This window comes from Acartia tonsa, chromosome 10 (genome assembly GCF_053477335.1).
Source record: "Acartia tonsa isolate MP-2025a chromosome 10, ASM5347733v1, whole genome shotgun sequence".
In the NCBI taxonomy this organism is placed as follows: Eukaryota; Metazoa; Arthropoda; class Copepoda; order Calanoida; family Acartiidae; genus Acartia; species Acartia tonsa.
In genome coordinates, this window is record NC_137269.1 from 30258231 (window position 1) to 30276221 (window position 17991).

Genomic DNA, 17991 nt, shown 5'->3' on the forward strand with positions numbered 1-17991 from the left:
AATACTAAACCTTTATAAGAGGACGAAAATAGAGAGAAAATTGTACATATGTAATAGGTAAAGAATCCACAGATTGTTCCATGTTGAAGTATGGAAACTGGATAATAGAATAAAATATGTCCGATAAATTGATGTACATACCCAAAGATAAATTACCCCTCCTATATATTACAAATAGTTTGTTAAAACTTTTGGATACTCATTTTTGAAGCAACCAATCAAAATTCAAAAAAAAGGCCCCAAAGTTTTTACGCCAATGATAAGAAAACTTAACATTAAACTTTAGGTACTATTATTATAAACAGCCCAATATCCCCACCTTTCCTGAATATTCTAGATTTTCAATGATTGGTATGGTATCTTTAATGAAACAAGGACTGTTCTGTGGGTTCATGTATATAAAGAGAAAACTATATTTGGTAAGAAACTTGCAGTTATAAGATACAGATATTTGATATGTATTACGTATTACCATTACCCTTAAACCTTACTTGATTATAACAATTATGCCTTCTACTGGTTTTTCAGCCTGTCATCTTTTTGAAAGATCAGGTGCCGAGCCTTGGACTTTAGTTTTAAGATCAATATTATTTTTGTATGGTTTCAGATGGACATGAAAATGAAACTATACTATTTTTCTAGTAACGAAGCTACTCTAGAATTCACAAATTACTTGGTCAGTCCGTCTCAGTCATGCTACAAAAGAAATAATATAATATTTAATTCCTTCAGAAAGGTACTAAATCATACGGAAAATCATGTACATCATCGTATTACAGACAATTTTCCACGAATTCTAAAAAAATCATATATTAATACCTACCAGTTTTGTTTTATTTTAATATCCGCGGACAGCTGTCTATAATACGATGCGATCTATTTATGTTTAAACACGTTAATCATATGTAACCACTTGAAAATAACTTTTTGAACTACCCTAACCAATTTGGAAAACATCATACCATGCTTTCTAAAGTCAGGAATATAAGGATAGTTAAATTGAGTATTAATTAATAGCTTAAATCCCCACTCCTGCAATATTTTGAAGCTTTACATTGACAGAAACAAAAAAATATTTAATGTGAATAAGAAAATTTTTATTTTTATTGGCTCATCCCTACCTTCATGGTCTAGAAATAGCCAGAAGGGGAATTACAAAAAAGAAATTTTATAAAAATTTCTCAAAAAACACATAAGATGAAAAATAAAAGAATGTTATGGAAGGAAACCTTAACTGAATGAAAAATGGTCAAATTGGTCGGTGCGACTTACAGGGATAGCTTTGTTAGTTAAATTGGACATTGTTTTCAACTTTACATAATGATAACTATAACAATTAGGTATAAAAATTAGTAATCTATTTTTTATCAATTAGTTTTGATTATATATTTGGATATTCTATTAAAGAAAAGCAGCTTAGATTTTAATAAAATTTACAAAATGATAAATGATCTATCAAATGTAAGAGGTTAACTCACAAACTAAATATAAATTTTATACATTTAATGAAACATTACAAATTGCTTCGAGCGTGTTTGGTCTCTTCAAATGTAAAACTCTTAAGATCTTTAACAAATAGATTTTTTAATTCAAAAATAAAAAAAATACACTAAGTAAACACATGTCACTTCTATAAAGGCTATAATATAACTGCTAAGATATTTTGATAATGAAAAGGGGGCGTGGTTTAAGGAATGGTTGCTGAAGTAGGTGGAGTTCAAAATATTAAATACATTACGTAAATATTATAATTTTGCATACTAGGGACTTCACCTTTAGCCATGACAAATAAGAAATGCCTTTTTTCAACTTTATTTTTAGGTTATTCCTATAACGATTTGGCACTACTTTTTTAACAAAACATGTGTGTTATCATGTGTACTTTCAAAGTTAATGTCCGTTTGTCTGACTGTCTGATTCGAATAGCATCGGTAATATGGACATTACAATCCATTTTTGTATTCGAAATATAACTATTTGGATGTTGTACCAGATTTTCATGTACTTTGATAAGGTGATTCTCCCGGCTGGCTAAAACAGACTGACCAACAAATAAGGTCAATATTAACAACCTAAATTGATGACAAATTTCCCCTATCAAAATATATAAGTATATATTCTAAATAAATATTACTTAATTTTATTAAGAAAATTGTAAATTATAATAAATCGGAAACGATGAATATTAAAGGAAATAATTTACTGTAATAACTGTATGATTAAACATCAATTACTTTACAATTTGAATAATACAACAAGAATCTCATTATTTTCAATCCCTACCACTCAGGGATCTTAAAGGATAAGAAAATAAACGATAGATTTACTTACACTCCCAATTGTGATATTACATCTTCTATAGATTAGACTTATTGGTAGAAAAGTTTTGACACTAGAAGTTTATACTACAAATCCAATCAAGATCTAATAAGTTTTAAGCCAGCAATTTAGAGATCGTGTTTAAAATAGAACCAGGTTCCTTTACACCATAATGACATCTCCCTCCCTGCTAAAACTTCACAAAGGTTAAAAGCCAATTTTTTTCAAACTGTAAGAATAATTGTTAAGAGTAAGACAGACGTACAGAACTTGCTTTTGATAAATTATAGAGTAGCTACGCTTCAATTAAGGATATATATCATATTCATATCCTTTCAATAAACAAAATATAGGGATTAGTTATTTTTCGCATCGTATTATAAACGGCTTTCCGCGGATATAGAATGTACAATTTTAAGATTAAAACTAGTTTTTTTTAGCCCCGGAGTACCAAAGGCACCGGCTAAAAAAACTGGTTTTAATCTTATGAATGTACATTTTTATATTCGTAGAAAGCTGGATATAATACGATGCTAGACATAGTTTATTCGTATGGATGAGAACCGGTTCCTATCCACCGGATTCGAATGAATACGAGAAAAACAATTAAACAATGCAGTGGCGTGAACAGGGTTTTATCAAGAAGGGGATGAAGACCTTGAGAGGCTGATAATAGGGGAAGACAAGGATGACAACATCCATAAAAGCGAAGCACTGTAACGGTAGGACAAACGAACGTTAACACTTTTATAGTTTCAGAACTGAATAATCCTAATATAAATGTATAAGAGTCAAAGCAAAATTGTGAGTAAATTTGTTAAAAAACTGCTTGATACAGGATTATGTTTATGGACATACTTACATTTTTAGGACTTGATTATAGAGTTACTTCGTTTATTACACGATACTTTGTTGTCCAAGGAATCAATATACCAAAAATCAGATCAATCGGATAATTAGATCACATAAAAATTTTATGTTAAAAAAGTAAAAAAAATCATCATGTTTAAAATGGACGTACGGACATTTTGGTAATGATTATAGAGTTGCTACGCTTTCTAAATCGTAACTAACTGCTAAAGGAATCACCATGCAAAATTTGAAATCGATAGGACAATTCTAACATGCCTAAATTAACGAAAAAAGCTATCCGTTACGGACGGACGGACGGTCCGACCCTAATTATAGAAAAGCTTCGCTTTTAAAAATAACTGTAAAATCTACAATCAATTCTTTCTGCCTCTATTTATAATCTTTTAAAGACAGAATTATTGATAATTATTTAACACAAACATAAAAACAAACTGCAAGTGTATTTTTTTGGGTATTTTTAGAAACAAGAATGACCAAATTCATAAAATATGAGCACAATGGATTAAGTAGTGTTGTAAAAAAGGTTTAGATGCAAAAGCAATTATTTAGTGTATACGATGGTTGTATCGATCATAGTCGTCCAAGTGAAAAATGAAGAATCAGTGAAATTACCTATATAATCTTGAGCTGCATATAAATTAGAGGGATAATAATATATGTTCTACTGTGTTATTCCTCAATGTGATTGGCAAAAGACAGAGATTTGTATTGTAAAAAAGAACATTTTGTTACAAGGTGTGTACCATCCACCCATCCCCTAGAACACAGTAATAGTGTCTGACTGATTATGACGTAACAAAAAAAAATTAGCCAATGAGAGGCCGTTATTGACCAATGGTAAAATTTATAGTGGCCTCTCATTGGCTAATTTTTTTGTTACGTCATAATCAGTCAGACACTATTACTGTGTTCCATCCCCTAATTTCAGTTTGGGAAATATTCTTATGAGGGGAAAAGATATTTTAAATCATCTTTTCTCCCATCTAACAAAATAAAGTAAAAGATTAGCTAAGAATATATAAAAAGGGATTAAAGGCGAAGAAAACAGATTTTAAAATAACTTTTCCGTGTGTCTGACATCGTGGGCAAGGACAAAGGGGAGAAGCGATTTCAGAGACAAATATGTGTTGCTCCCCCCCCCCCCCCCCCCTGACACCAAACAATATCACAAATTTTTCCTGAATTAAGAGGAAGGGGAGGGGGGTTGGGGGTTGATGAACATATGAATGTCCAAAGGTTTTAAGCCATGAGTAACAGTAAGGAGTAGTATGTAGTTTTAAGGTAAGGGGGGGGGGGGTGAGGGGCACATAACCCCTATGTGAGATGATGGGCATGAAAAAGTTGGGGAGAGGGGGGGGAATTTACGGTAACACACACTACAAACCACTTTCACCAAGCTTAACTTAGGTATCCCCCAAACACCGCCAAAAAATCCTTTTAAGTTTTTTAGTAATTTTAATACACCAATTCATAAATAAATGTTTATATTCATCCTATTATATAAAGTACTAACCTTTTTTGTCTGTAGCGAAGGATCTCGCTAACCACTGAACCGATATGGTTTTCCTTTAGAGGGAAGTTTCGTAAGTTTTCGTAAGTTTTCGGCTATTTTTTTATTTTTGTAACTAAGTCTTTGTATGGTTTTAACCTATTTTTCTGCCCTTCCATATCCTTTAGAATTTAGAGCTCCTAGATGCTAGGGGAGCAGCCGCTAGTTATTGATATTTGAATTAAAGTTATTTTAGAATCGTAAAAGACCTGCAGGGTTTGACTAGTAGACTATGAAAAAAACCTTTCTCTTCAAACTTTTGAATTTGAATTGAAAATGATTGCTAAAATCGAAATATATCTTCATGTCTTAGAATAGTGTATTTTTTTAAATAGGTTGAAAAACATACTAACTTTAAAAGAATTTATAAAAATCAGGGAGAAGTTGGGTATAATTGCGACTGATAAGTTGACCCCCCCCCCCCCATTTCCCTGTTAAGCTCTTAATTCAAATGAAAGTCAACTTTGAAAGTCACATTATCGTCTATTTAGTATTTGCTATTTAAATTTTAAAATTTTTGTGTGGACATTTCTGCTTTTGATAAAATCTCAACTCTCTTAAATTTTCTAACAAAAACAATCCTTAAAACATTTTTGAAATCTTGCCCATGTATAGAAATATATATTCATTTAGGTTGATAATTTGTTAAATTTTCTAATAGTTATGTTTAAAAGCATAAGATTTTCTAAATTTTTGGCAAAGTATTCATGTTTATATGCTTAAAATAGAGATAGTAAAATAAATATTTTTTTCAATATTCATACAAAATAAACTATATAAAAATCTCAATGAATTAATATTTGATAAAGGTTTAAAGAACTATTTTGATCATAGAATTTACACATATAGATGTTTAAAAGAAAACTAGTCAAACAATTCCATATTTAGAAAAGAATATTTATACTGGGTATGTTTATGGGGCGTTTGTTGAATAAGATATAGAATAACAAAAGATTTTTCTTTAACCAAAAATTTTACAATAACAGAATCTTTAATCAATCATTGCCTTGTAATTCTTTATAGTATTCATCTGTTTTTATTCAATATATCTTCTTTTAAGCATTTATATGTTGATATACTCCTCTATGATATATATTATATACATGTGTGCTAACATGCCCCAAGGGGGGCAGGTACACATATTTCCTATAAAAAAGGGGGTGGGGCAACCATATAACCATTCTAATTAGAGGGGATGGGGGAGGGGGGTAACAGGTAAACACATGCCTTTGCAGGATTGTGCCTTTAGTCTGAAAATATTTTTTTTTATATATTATTATTTATGTTTGAAAACTTGAATAATTTTCTATTTTAAATATTATTTTTTGAAAATTGTCTGAGGTGTGGTCTAAATTAGCCTAGGGGCAAAGGAGGGGTGGGGGATGTAGTGGAAAAAGGAAGAGCAATTTTTTTCAGAGAAACGGAGTGGTTCTGATGCGAGACAGGGGGAAATGAGGAGGGGGGGAGATAAGGGATAAAGGGAAATGGGAACCACCTGTAGCAAAACTATTGGGAAATCAGGGAAGATACACAGGCTACACACTATAGGAATTTTTTTTCAAAATGTTATTTTTTAAACCTAAACAATATATTCTATAAAAATATGAATTTGATTTAAAAAATTATTTTGAAGTTTTTTAAAATCAAAAAGTGGCTGATTACAGTGTATTAAATAAACATTTTAAATACATTAAAAATTAAACAAAATATCCCACTGTGAGGCTGGGGAAAGGAGACTTGGTTCTACCTGTGGTTTTAAAGCCATTGCTCTACCAGTCCACATATATATTAGTTCATCCTGACTTTAGACCCGGCCTAAGGACGTTCTGTTACAGATATTACCACAGCAAAACATATTCTTACAGGCTGATAGGCTACTGTGATATTATGATATTAGACAAACCTTAGAAGCCACCTTTTACCTTGCCTGTTTAGACTAAGATTGGTTCGTCGCCTCCCCCCCCCCTTTCCCCATCCCTTGCAACCGCTATACATCCACTATACCATCATCGTAGAGGAGAACTCGGTATTATATGTAGAACATCATTCGGTGGAGTTCCTATTATTTCAACAAATACTTTGCTTGTGACTTTTATTGGCTCTCGCCAAATTCTGGCGTTAGCCCTTGTATGATATAAATAAAATAAAATCAAAATTAAGTTATATGCATCTAGAAAGCATATAGATAGTTAAATTAGTGAATAATCAGTAGATAAAAAGAGTAAATACAAAAAAAATCAGAAAAGACTCGGTAAAAAATGGGTTTTTGTAGTGCTATGACCTTGGCGTTCGCCACAATTTTTAGTCTGGTATCTGTGGCCCTTCTGGCCATCTCATTCTCAACAGACAACTGGATTACAATCAGTGTTAATAGGGAAAAAATTCAGGTATAGTAAATTTAAAAAAAAATACTACCAAAAATTTTGCTTAATTTCACTTTCAAAAGATACTTGATATGAAGACAGGTAGATGTAATAGTAACCTTTCTCATGATATTTTCATGCTTTCAAAGGCAGAATTTTTTTTTTTTTTTTAAGGGAAGATTGCGACTTAAAGTAGCGTAGCAATAACATCAATACAATATCTATAATAAATGTAAGCTTTTTATAAACTGACCTGATATCGTTATTTGGTTCCATCTAGCACAACCAATATCTTCTTTTTTACAAATCCGCCAATACATAAAAAAAACTCAACTAATAAGAGTTAAATTGTTTGTAAATCAGCTGTTAAAGAGATCTTTTGCTCCACTCCAGAAGTTGGATGCTGTTTTAGTATTCAGTTAATTGATATCTTAATAAAAAGCTTAAGAAATATTTTTTTCTAGATTGTATACTCTTCTACTTTTGAACTTAAACTTGTATTGTATAAATATTACAACCCTTGTTTTCTTGTTTTAATGCTAAAGTTTTCAATACCTTGTATCTATCGGAATTTACCTTGTAATGCATAAGTTAAGGGACACTAATGGAGTAGTTTTTATATGCTAATATTGTTTCTAATATTTCTCAGATATTTTAAAAGCAAGCAATTAACCCATCTTCTTTCCTTTTATATAAAGTAGTAAAGTTGTTTTTTTGACTGCAGCTTAAGATTTCTATAACTAAAAAACCGATTTGGCTATTGTTTGAAAGCTTCACATAAGTCCCGAGTTGGTTTTGGGTTATTGTATTTTTATACTTATGTTTTGGGATAAATTTAACACAAAGTTTTACTGCCTTTTTGCTCCAATGAAAATTTTAGTGCATAAAAAATGAAAGCCACTGATCTTGCCACAATGAATGCGCAAATTAAAAAGATAAACATAGGTGATCATATTTCTACAAACCAATCATTTCATATTCTCTATACTAAAGTAATTGGATGTATGTATGTATTTCCACTAAGATATCAGAATTTATAAAAAAAAAACTTGGTAGATAACCTTAACATTAATACTATATTAAATGAGAAATAAATATAATTGGAAGAATATTTTGATATAAAAAATTGTCCAGTATCAATATAAAGCTCTCATGACAAGAAGAACCGGTTTTGCAATTGAAAAAATGTTTGTAATTATTATTGGCTGTATTGTTGGCACATTGCACAGACATACCCAGCCCTTGTTATAATGACCAAGCCCATATTGTTGTCCTTGCCTCATTAATTCATTCTAACCAGGGACAAGGGACCAGAATTCTCACAAACAAGTCTAGTTAAATAATTTCCCACAACCCACTTCCTTCTTTTTCTCCTTTCTTAGCCACTGACCTTTAGTTATAGCACGAAACAAGTACAAGGTTACGCCAACATAAAGCCACAAAAATAACTAAATATTCAGCAATTTCAAATGGAATTAATTTGCTGAATCACGGTCCCTTATTCTAACAGGCCTGCCTGTTCTATCATTAGGTAAGGTCTGTTGGTCTGTACTCATTCCTATAATCTAAATTTTAGTTTAAAAAATAGCTTGTTTTTCTTAAACTTGTTTAATTTGGGGACAAAATAGCATAAAACCTGATGGGGACCAATTGTAACCTTTCCAGACAATTGTGAGTCTAATGGTCTAGTAGTTTCTTAGATCTTACTGGTCACACACACACACACATACACAACTTACCCCTTTATATATATCTAAAGGAGGTTTCAGGCTATTTTCCTACAGAAGGGAATGAATAGATGAAAAAGTTTTCAAAGAAATATTTCCTCATACTGAACATAATTTTGTTTTAGATCAAACAATTTTGAAGTATTAATCCTAAGAAATACATAATTATGAAAATTAACTAAATTTTGTTGTTTGATTATTTTTGACATTTTTTGGGTGCAAAGCTTCTCTGTAAGCAATTGACTCAATTTTTCACTTTCCTATTTAGGCCACCCTACCTACCCCCTATTCTATTTCACTACTTTGGTACAAAATGCTTTATATGACAATGGCAGATAAATTAATTCTTACCCTAGTTCTTATGGCCCCAAATTCTATCTCTAGTGGCTTAGAAGTTTTCGGAGAGTATAAATATTTCCTTTTCCCCTTCATTGTTTTTCTTTCACCCTTCTTCACTCCTACCTCTCCCCCCCCCCCCTCCCCTCCTATCAATATTTAATTTTTCGCCCTTCTCGACAAATTCGATCTTGTTAAGGAAATAATTATAGAAATATTTTAGATCAAAACAGAACAATAGTTTTAAAAGATAAAATGATACATTTTAATATCAGAGAAAATATGTCAAATATTTAAGTCTTCAAATTTTTTTACTTGCTGAGAGCGTTATAGTAAAAAATCGTGAATATTTTAAATTAGATAAATTTTAAAATAGTTATCGCATCGTACTATAAACATCTTTCCGTGGATACTTAAACGAAAAGTTATAAGGTTAAAACAGTTTTCATCCCATGATGGGACGAAGGCCCGGGCAACAAAAACTGGTATTAATGATATGATATTTATTTTATTATTAGTCGTCGAAAATTGTATGTAATAGGATGCTATGCATGATTTTCTCAGTATTGCTGAGAACCTGTTCAAATCCAGCGGATATTAATCGGTTTCGAGGCCATACTGGAAAAGAAATTTTCTTATACATGTAGTGGTGATGCTACTTAATAATCAGCGTATGTGCGTATGTCCATAAAGTTGAATACTCTATATGTGTCCATGTTCATTTGACTGACGGTCTAATGCTTCGCTTTTTTGGATGAAGTCATTTATAAATACATGGAAAACGTCCTCCCCTAACATTAATTAAAGTGGTAATCTTTAAATACTCTCAACATATTGGTTAGATGATTGATTTATCTTTCATTTTCCAATCCATGCACCTAAGGTTTAAATTATTTAGTGTAGTTTCCCAAAAAAAAGAAATTAGCAAATTTTATTATTGACCGATTGCAAAATAATATTTTTTTACCGCAAATAAAATGCAAAAATTATATCTAACTGAGTATAATTTTTCGCAAAAAATAATAAACTTATTTCATAAAATACGAAAAAAATATTTCTTTTAACAAACTTTAGTTAAGATTATTAAAATTTTAGTAAAAAAATAATAGAATAAAAATAAAAATTAATAGAATTAGTTTGAAGACTAATTGCAATTAAAAGCAAGTAATGTTTTTTAATTTATTAAAACAGAAAATCACAAAGCATTTTTTTGTTATAAAAGTTTAAAATGAATAATTTCCAAACAGACTTTTTAGCTGTTTAGAAAAATGTGGCTGTGCCTTAGCCTCTACGGCACAGTGCCAGAACGGAATAGAGAGGCCCTCTCCCCTCCTCCCGGTTTAAATTCTGATATTATTGTTGTAGGTTAAATAAGAGACAATACTTGGAAATATGGGTTTAATACATACACAAATTGTGTAATATAGACGTAACTTGACAGACGGACGGACGGACATACAACACATGAATGAATTGTAGAATATCCGTGATGAATAAACTGAATGTAAAATTTTAGAATGAATCGCTGCAAAAAAACGTAAATATTGAACTAATACATTTTTTGTGCAGGCATAAGGGAACAGGATATTTGCCTGCCTGTGTTTTTATTATAGATGATCTCGCAAACCACTGCACCAATATGGTTCTCCTATGCAGTGAAGCTTTCTATAAGTCCCGGGAACATTTTTTTTATATATTTTTGTCCCTAGAATAAATTCAAAGAAATCAAAGTATATAAAAAGTGCGTATAGGTTACTTTGAACACAGGAGGGATAGTTAGTTAATATTGGTTACTCCCCCCCCCCCTCCCCATTTTTAATCGATTTAAATTTTCCTAGTTTCCCTCCTTATATCCCTGAACATTACATTACCCCTCACCCTCCCAAAAAAAATGCTTTAAAAGTGCCCCTACAGAAAGAATTTAACCTTACCTAAAAAATATCTAAAATACCAATATGGAAAATATATTTTTTTTTTGGTTCTACTATGAATGTATGTGTGTGTATGTGTGAGTGTGTGTGTGTGGCCACACACAAATTTAAACCAATACCCAAACGCCTAAAAAAATAGCTGACTTCCTACATATAGATATAATAGTTCGGATATGGGTGGAATAGACTATGCTTAAGCGTATAATAATTATACTTTTAGATCTGTATAAGTAAATGCTTCACAATTGTAAGGTATAAGAACAACATAGATTGACTAGGGCTCCTCTAGGGCTCTTTATTCCTAGAGGCAGTGCGGGGTTAGAAAAATAGCATAAAACCATCTCAAGAAAATAGAATGACCAAAAAATATCAGAGGGCCTATGTGAGGCTTCTCTCAAAGGGAGAGCTCAATAAGTTTAGTAGTTATTGAGATCTTAAGTTTCAGACTTACTACTTTATATAATAGGATAGAAATAAAATAAAAGATTTGTAGATAATAAAAAAGAAAATTGAATGGTTTTTTATTCATTAATTTGTGAATTTAAAATTTATATTTGAAACTAATGGCAAGCAAAGTAATTTTTGACAAGTCTTATAGTAGACAAAGAAAGATAAGAATATTGTTGAAACAATAATAGAATTTTAGCTGCTAAAGTAGACACCTGTTTATTTAAGTTCCCCACTGAAACCCTTATGTACATACTTAGCAAGAAAAGGAAATAGTATTATATACCAAGTTAACGTACTTGAACAATATTGTACATACAAACATATGGACAATTATGTTCATAAGTAGCGCAGCATCAACAAGCAAATACGCGAAGCGCGCCAGAAAATGTTGAAACCCAATTTAAACCAAAATTGAAAGCTGTGTCGAGGGGTGTTATAGTATCTACAAAAAGGGTGTAAGGAGGTGTATACTTTATGGTGTAAAACATATATATCAAGTGGGGTTCAAAACATGGTTAAAGAGCAGCTGTGCTACTGAAAATGCCCCAAAATATTCAAATATAAAAGAAAAAAAAGAGTTTTCAAATGGGGTAAGAGTTGGAGGGGAGGTTCGATTGTTTGATTTTATTTGGGCGTAATTTGAAAAACCTTTTCATTGTTTTAATCTTTTTATCAAAAAAGTGTAGATTTGCTATTAAACAAGGATGACAACATCCATAAAAGCGAAGCACTGAAACGGTAGGACAAACGGACATTAACACTTATATAGTGTCAGAACTGAATAATCAGAATATAAATGTATAAGAGTCGAAGCAAAATTGTAAGTAAATTTGTTGAAAAAATGCTTAATACAAGATAATGTATATTGACATACTTACATTTATAGGACTTGATTATAGAGTTGCTTCGCTTATAACATTATACACTTGTCCCAGGAATCAACATACCAAATCAGATCAATCAGATGATTAGATCACATAAAAACTTGTTGTTAAAAAAGTAAAAAAATCAACATGTTTAAAATGGACGTACGGACATTCTTGTAATGATTATAGAGTTGCTACGCTTTCTAAATTGTACCTAACTACTAAAGGAATCACCCTGCAAAGTTTAAAATCGATAGGTCAATTCTAACATGCCTAAATTAATGGAAAAAGCTATCCGTTTGTGACGGACGGACGGACCGACCCTAATTATAGAAAAGCTTCGCTTTTAATAATCACTGCATGTCTGTATGTCGAGGTTCACAAAGTCATACCTGCCGGACCCAAAAATATTATTGTGATAAAATGTATTTTTTTTCTAATCTTAAAAAATGAATACTCTGTAATTTCAATTAAGAATATGACATTTGAAACTAAATATTAGTGTTTAATCGGTATAATGTCAAATTATCAAGTTGTACTTCTCAGAAAAGTCTAACAAGTCATGTGGTGGTTTTAGGCTATTTGACAGACCTCCTCTTAAGAATAGGGTTGAAGCAACTAGAAATATATAAGTGTAATAATACATTACTATCGATCAATATGAATTACAGAAATAAAATAATCAAGATTTCATGATTGCGAAATAGCAAGGGTTTAATGAATAGGACTAGTGATGATTATTAAATTACTAATAGTTGATTATCACATCGTATTATAGACAGCTTTCCGCAAATATTGAAAGAAAGGAAAAACAGTTTTGTAAGCCACTAAGGATACAAAACTTGTATTGATTTTATAATTTTTATTTTAATTTTCGTACGGATAATTGTCCATAATTTAATGTTATACTTTACATGATTTTTCAGTATGGCTGAGAAGCGGTTCTAATCCAGCGGATATTAATCGGTTTCGAAGCCATAAAAGTTTTTGGCTATTTTTCAATAAAAAATTTAATTAATTTAAAAATAAGTAAAATTTTTAGAATCAACTATAAAAAGGGGTACTAGCTATCCGTCCAATGTATGCAAACCAATGAAGCGTCAACGAAAAGCTTAAGATCATTGTTTCAGTCGTTTTCCAGATTTTTTACCAAAGATTTAATCAACATGTTATTCTGGGATTTCATTCATTTTTATGCATAAATAATATTGCATAATTTCACTACAAAGTTTATATTTTTATATAAAAAAAACATGCATTTTTTTGTGGCAAAGTTTCCCTACAACTTGCGTTTGCCCGTAAATCTGTCCGACGTGAAGAACATATTTTCTCATTTCAAAGCAAACCAGTTCAAATCAGAGATCTAAAGGAATAAGACAACGGCCGATAAATTGATGCACATCTCCAATGATGAAACACAAAATTACCCCTTCTGTAGATTACAATTATTGGTTAAAACAATTGAACACTTACCTTAATGAACCAACCAATCCAAGTTCATAAAGCTGTTCATTCATTATTATGAAAACATTATTTAAAAGTTTGGGGACAAGTGTAATAAACTCCCAATGTCCCCTCCCCGCCGAGTTCAAACATTCATTTACTCGCCTATTATCCTATTTCATTTTCAAAATGCTTCGTTTAAACGTTGCATTTTATCACTTTAAAGTTCTTTTATATGAAAAATATTATTAGCTTGTTGTTGCTGCGATTCTTTTGGACATAACCACACTTGTTCAACTTTCTATTTTGACCAATCAACGTGCATGTCAATCATTTTCTTTGCAAAAAAAATCTTCACCTTTTTTGCGTTATCAATGAACCATAAATATGTAAAAATTATTTTAATATGTAAACCCAGGCGCGTGCACAAACATTTACAAAGGGGGGGGGGGGTTAGAAGCATTGAATATTAAAATATTAAAGTTGACAGAATTTTAAGCAGTACATTTAGGGTTGGGGGGGGGGGGGGCGGAGTAGGGGGCTCGTCCATATAAGATCTTTTTATATTTATTACATTAGATTGTAATATCTTCGCTACTTATAAACGTTATTATGCTTGTTTATCAAAGTTTCCTCTAAAATCCTAAAATTGACAAATCTAAAATTAAAATTGAAATGTTATAAATGATTAGTTCAGAGCTGGATCTTTAAATCGTTTTTATAGTGCGCTGAATCGGGGCGATTCAGAGGTGATTTGTAGGTGCGCTGGTGGTTAGCCACAGCGCGCCTATAAAACATTGATATTTAAAAGATTTTCTGCGCGGTGTTGTTAAATCGCTTGCGACACCCAATAAAATATCGATCCGCGCCAGTACAACTTTATTACATAAGCCGTGTCAGTAAGGCATTTTATGTAAAATTCCGTGTCAGCATGGTATTTTATATAAAACATTAATATATAATTTATTTTAAAAATAACTATAAAAATGTTTTCACAATAGTTTTGCAATAAAATATTAAAGTAATTAAAAAAAATATTTATTTATTAAATAAATCACCCCGATTTAAACCGGCAATGCCACTCGGTGAGTGGCGTTGCCGCGCCGGGCCCGCGCCACTGCCCGATTCAAATCGCCCATGCAAATTCGATTTAAAGATTGATATTAATAATTTGATGGTGCGCCAAATGAATCGCCCCGGTTTAAATCACCTATAAACGATTTAAAGATCGAGCTCTGGTTAAAAACAACTTTATCTATTAAATAATTGTACTGTATGTGTACAGGGAGGGAGGGGACATTGGGATATTTATTACACTAGTCTCTTAAATTCTTATAATAACTTTTCTTATTTGTTGGCTCAACAACCTTGGGGACTTTTATTGAATTTTGATTGGTCGGTTCATTTAGTTGAGTGTCTAAACGTTTCAACCACTAATTATAATCTACAGAAGGGGTAATTTTGTGTATCATCATTGGGGAGGTATATCAAAATATCCACCATTGTCTTATCCCTTTAGATCCCTGGTATGTGTAGGATACGGAAATGTAATGTTTAATTATTATCATGATAGTTGTAGCATAGCAACTCTCTATTTATATCATTTCTAGTTTTAAATTAGAAGAATAACTTGACTCACATTTTTAAGCAAGTTCATACGGGACTTTTGGAGGTCTATTTTTATTGAAGTACATCAAATTTTTTTAAAAATAAGATTGACCTTAAATTTCTACCGATGTGAACAAAACTTCGGTGATTTATATTGACTACATAACATTCAATATTGGAAAACCTAAATTAAAACATTTTAAGATTAATTGTTATTGCTGCGCTACATATTGATATCATTATCCTTGTTAACCACATAAATAAGGTTTTTTTGTGTCATTAAAGTTATATAACATTATTAAAGGGTGTTCACTTTTTTGGCTTATTTCATTTTCATGTATAACAACAAAAACAAAAATTACGAATAACTCTTAAATTTTTAAACCTTTCAAAATAGGTTAACTTTAGCTTTGTGTTATGATTTTATAATTTTTTCCTCCTATTCAAAAGCAAAATTAATTCTATTTTAGGGGTTAAAATGGCTTAAAACCTTAATCCTTTTAGAGATTTTGATTTGCCTACTCTCTTAATCTTAACAACAAAAATGTATGCTAAACAGTTAAATTTTGATTGGTAAATAATTGGTTGGTCTAATTTTTCATTGGTCAATAATTGTTTTAATAGACTTTATATATCACAGAACAGAACTGTTTTTGGGCTGGGCTAGATTTTAATTTTACTGTTATTTTAGGCTTTATACAACCAAAGAAACTGTTTTAAGTAAAGGTGAACTGAAATTAGTTTCCGAATGTGAACACATTTTCCTAGGTGTTTCCCAATCCTATCTCAATATTTGCTACTAGCTAAAAAACCTTCAAACTTCCAAAAAAAATCTAAATTTGAAAAATTAAAACTTTGAATGTATAATGTATAAATCGTTAATACATTCAAATTTTGATTTTTTTTTGAAGTTTGAAGGTTTTTTAGCTAGTAGCAAATATTGAGATAGGATTGGGAAACACCTAGGAAAATGTGTTCACATTCGGAAACTAATTTCAGTTCATCTAAGTAAAGTATATCATAAAAGGGATACAGGGATTGATAAATGAAAAATAAAAGATTTTTTGTCAATATTATCAATGTTTTAATTTTCATTAGGAATTATTGAATGATTGATAAATTTGGGGAAATACTATTTATCTTCCATTTGTCTGTCCCTGTGTCCTTGTTGTGATACAGTTTAGACATCCTTCGGGCGATAAAAGTCACCTTAAATTTTCACTATCCACACAAACACACACACACACACACACACACATACTCACACACACACACACATACTCACACCACACACATACAAAATCGCTTGCACAAATGTCCCTTTTCAATATTATTTAGGAAATTTCTTTTTAACTTGAAATAATTTTCGCAGTTTTAATTTGTTATTGCTAAACAAATATTAATCTCTTTTCTTAAGATGAAACAAATCCTTCCTCAATTAAAGGAACCCTGCAAGAAATACACGACTTTAACTGCTGAAAGACTGCCACGATTAGACCCAATACCCAAAATTTAAAGCTTCCTGTTTCAATAACAAAAAAGTTACAGACATTTCAAAATGTTTTTTAGTACAATGAAAATTTTGAAAGATTTTCATTGCTTATTATAGAAATTTCAATATTAAATTATGTCGTCTAGAAGCAAAATTAAAAGCCTTTTTTTGTCAGAAACTTAGGCTGCCAGTAACTGATAACATTTTTACAATAAAAACACCCCTTTTCATAGTCAAAATCTCTTTTAAAAATTTTGTTTAAATTACATTTGTAAAATCATAAGGGGAAAAAATGAAACTAATATAAGTAATACAGATGCTCAGCTGTGATTGGTTGTTCAGCGGACTCAGCCTTCTGATTGGCTAGAAATCCTAAAGGCTGACATTCTCACACTACAGTACTCTCAGTACTACACAAATTAAATTGAATTTTGTTTAATGATTTTGACTATAAAGAAGGGGTTTATATAAAAAATTATTGTAAAGTTTCTGCTAAAAATAAGCTTATAATTTTCTTTCTAGGCGATGTATTTTAATAATGAAATTTTTATTATTAGCAATGAAAAACTTGCAAAATTTTCATTGTACTAAAAATATCCTTTTGAAATGTCTATAACTTTTTTGTTATTGAAGCTGGAAGCTTCAAATTTTGGGTATTGGGTCTACTCGTGGCAGTCTTCCTGTAGTTAAAGCTGGATGTTTCTTGAAGGGTTTCCTTTAAGTATATCTTGTTATTGGTGCTCAGCTTATGGATTAAATTGTTCTTATCTTAATAAATATTCAAATTCTTAATTTAAGGGGAGTGAGGGGGAGAGGGCATTCATTTATGATTAAAGTAAAATCCATGGAGTTAAAGTAATTACCAGCAAAATGGATATATTGGGTAATAAGTTTGAAAACTGCTAGCTTTAACCAACCTATCTATAATAAAATACCCAAGTTTTTAATGCCAACGAATGAGAGAGTGTGTTTATAAAACTCCTGGGACCAACCTGTATAATTTCCAGTCCAATGTCTCCTCTCTCCCTGAATAA

At 30.9% G+C, this 17991-nt stretch overlaps 1 protein-coding gene across 1 annotated transcript in view; it reads left to right on the forward strand.

Annotated features, from left to right (window-relative positions):
* Positions 1-6697: 6697 nt before the first annotated feature.
* Positions 6698-17991, forward strand: part of LOC145329832 (transmembrane protein 178B-like) — a 46386-nt gene continuing 35092 nt past the window's right edge. The window contains exon 1 of the mRNA XM_080174238.1: positions 6698-7128. Within this exon, the coding sequence (XP_080030364.1) occupies positions 7000-7128 (129 nt within the window). The 5' untranslated portion in view covers positions 6698-6999. The remainder of the gene's footprint in view (positions 7129-17991) is intronic.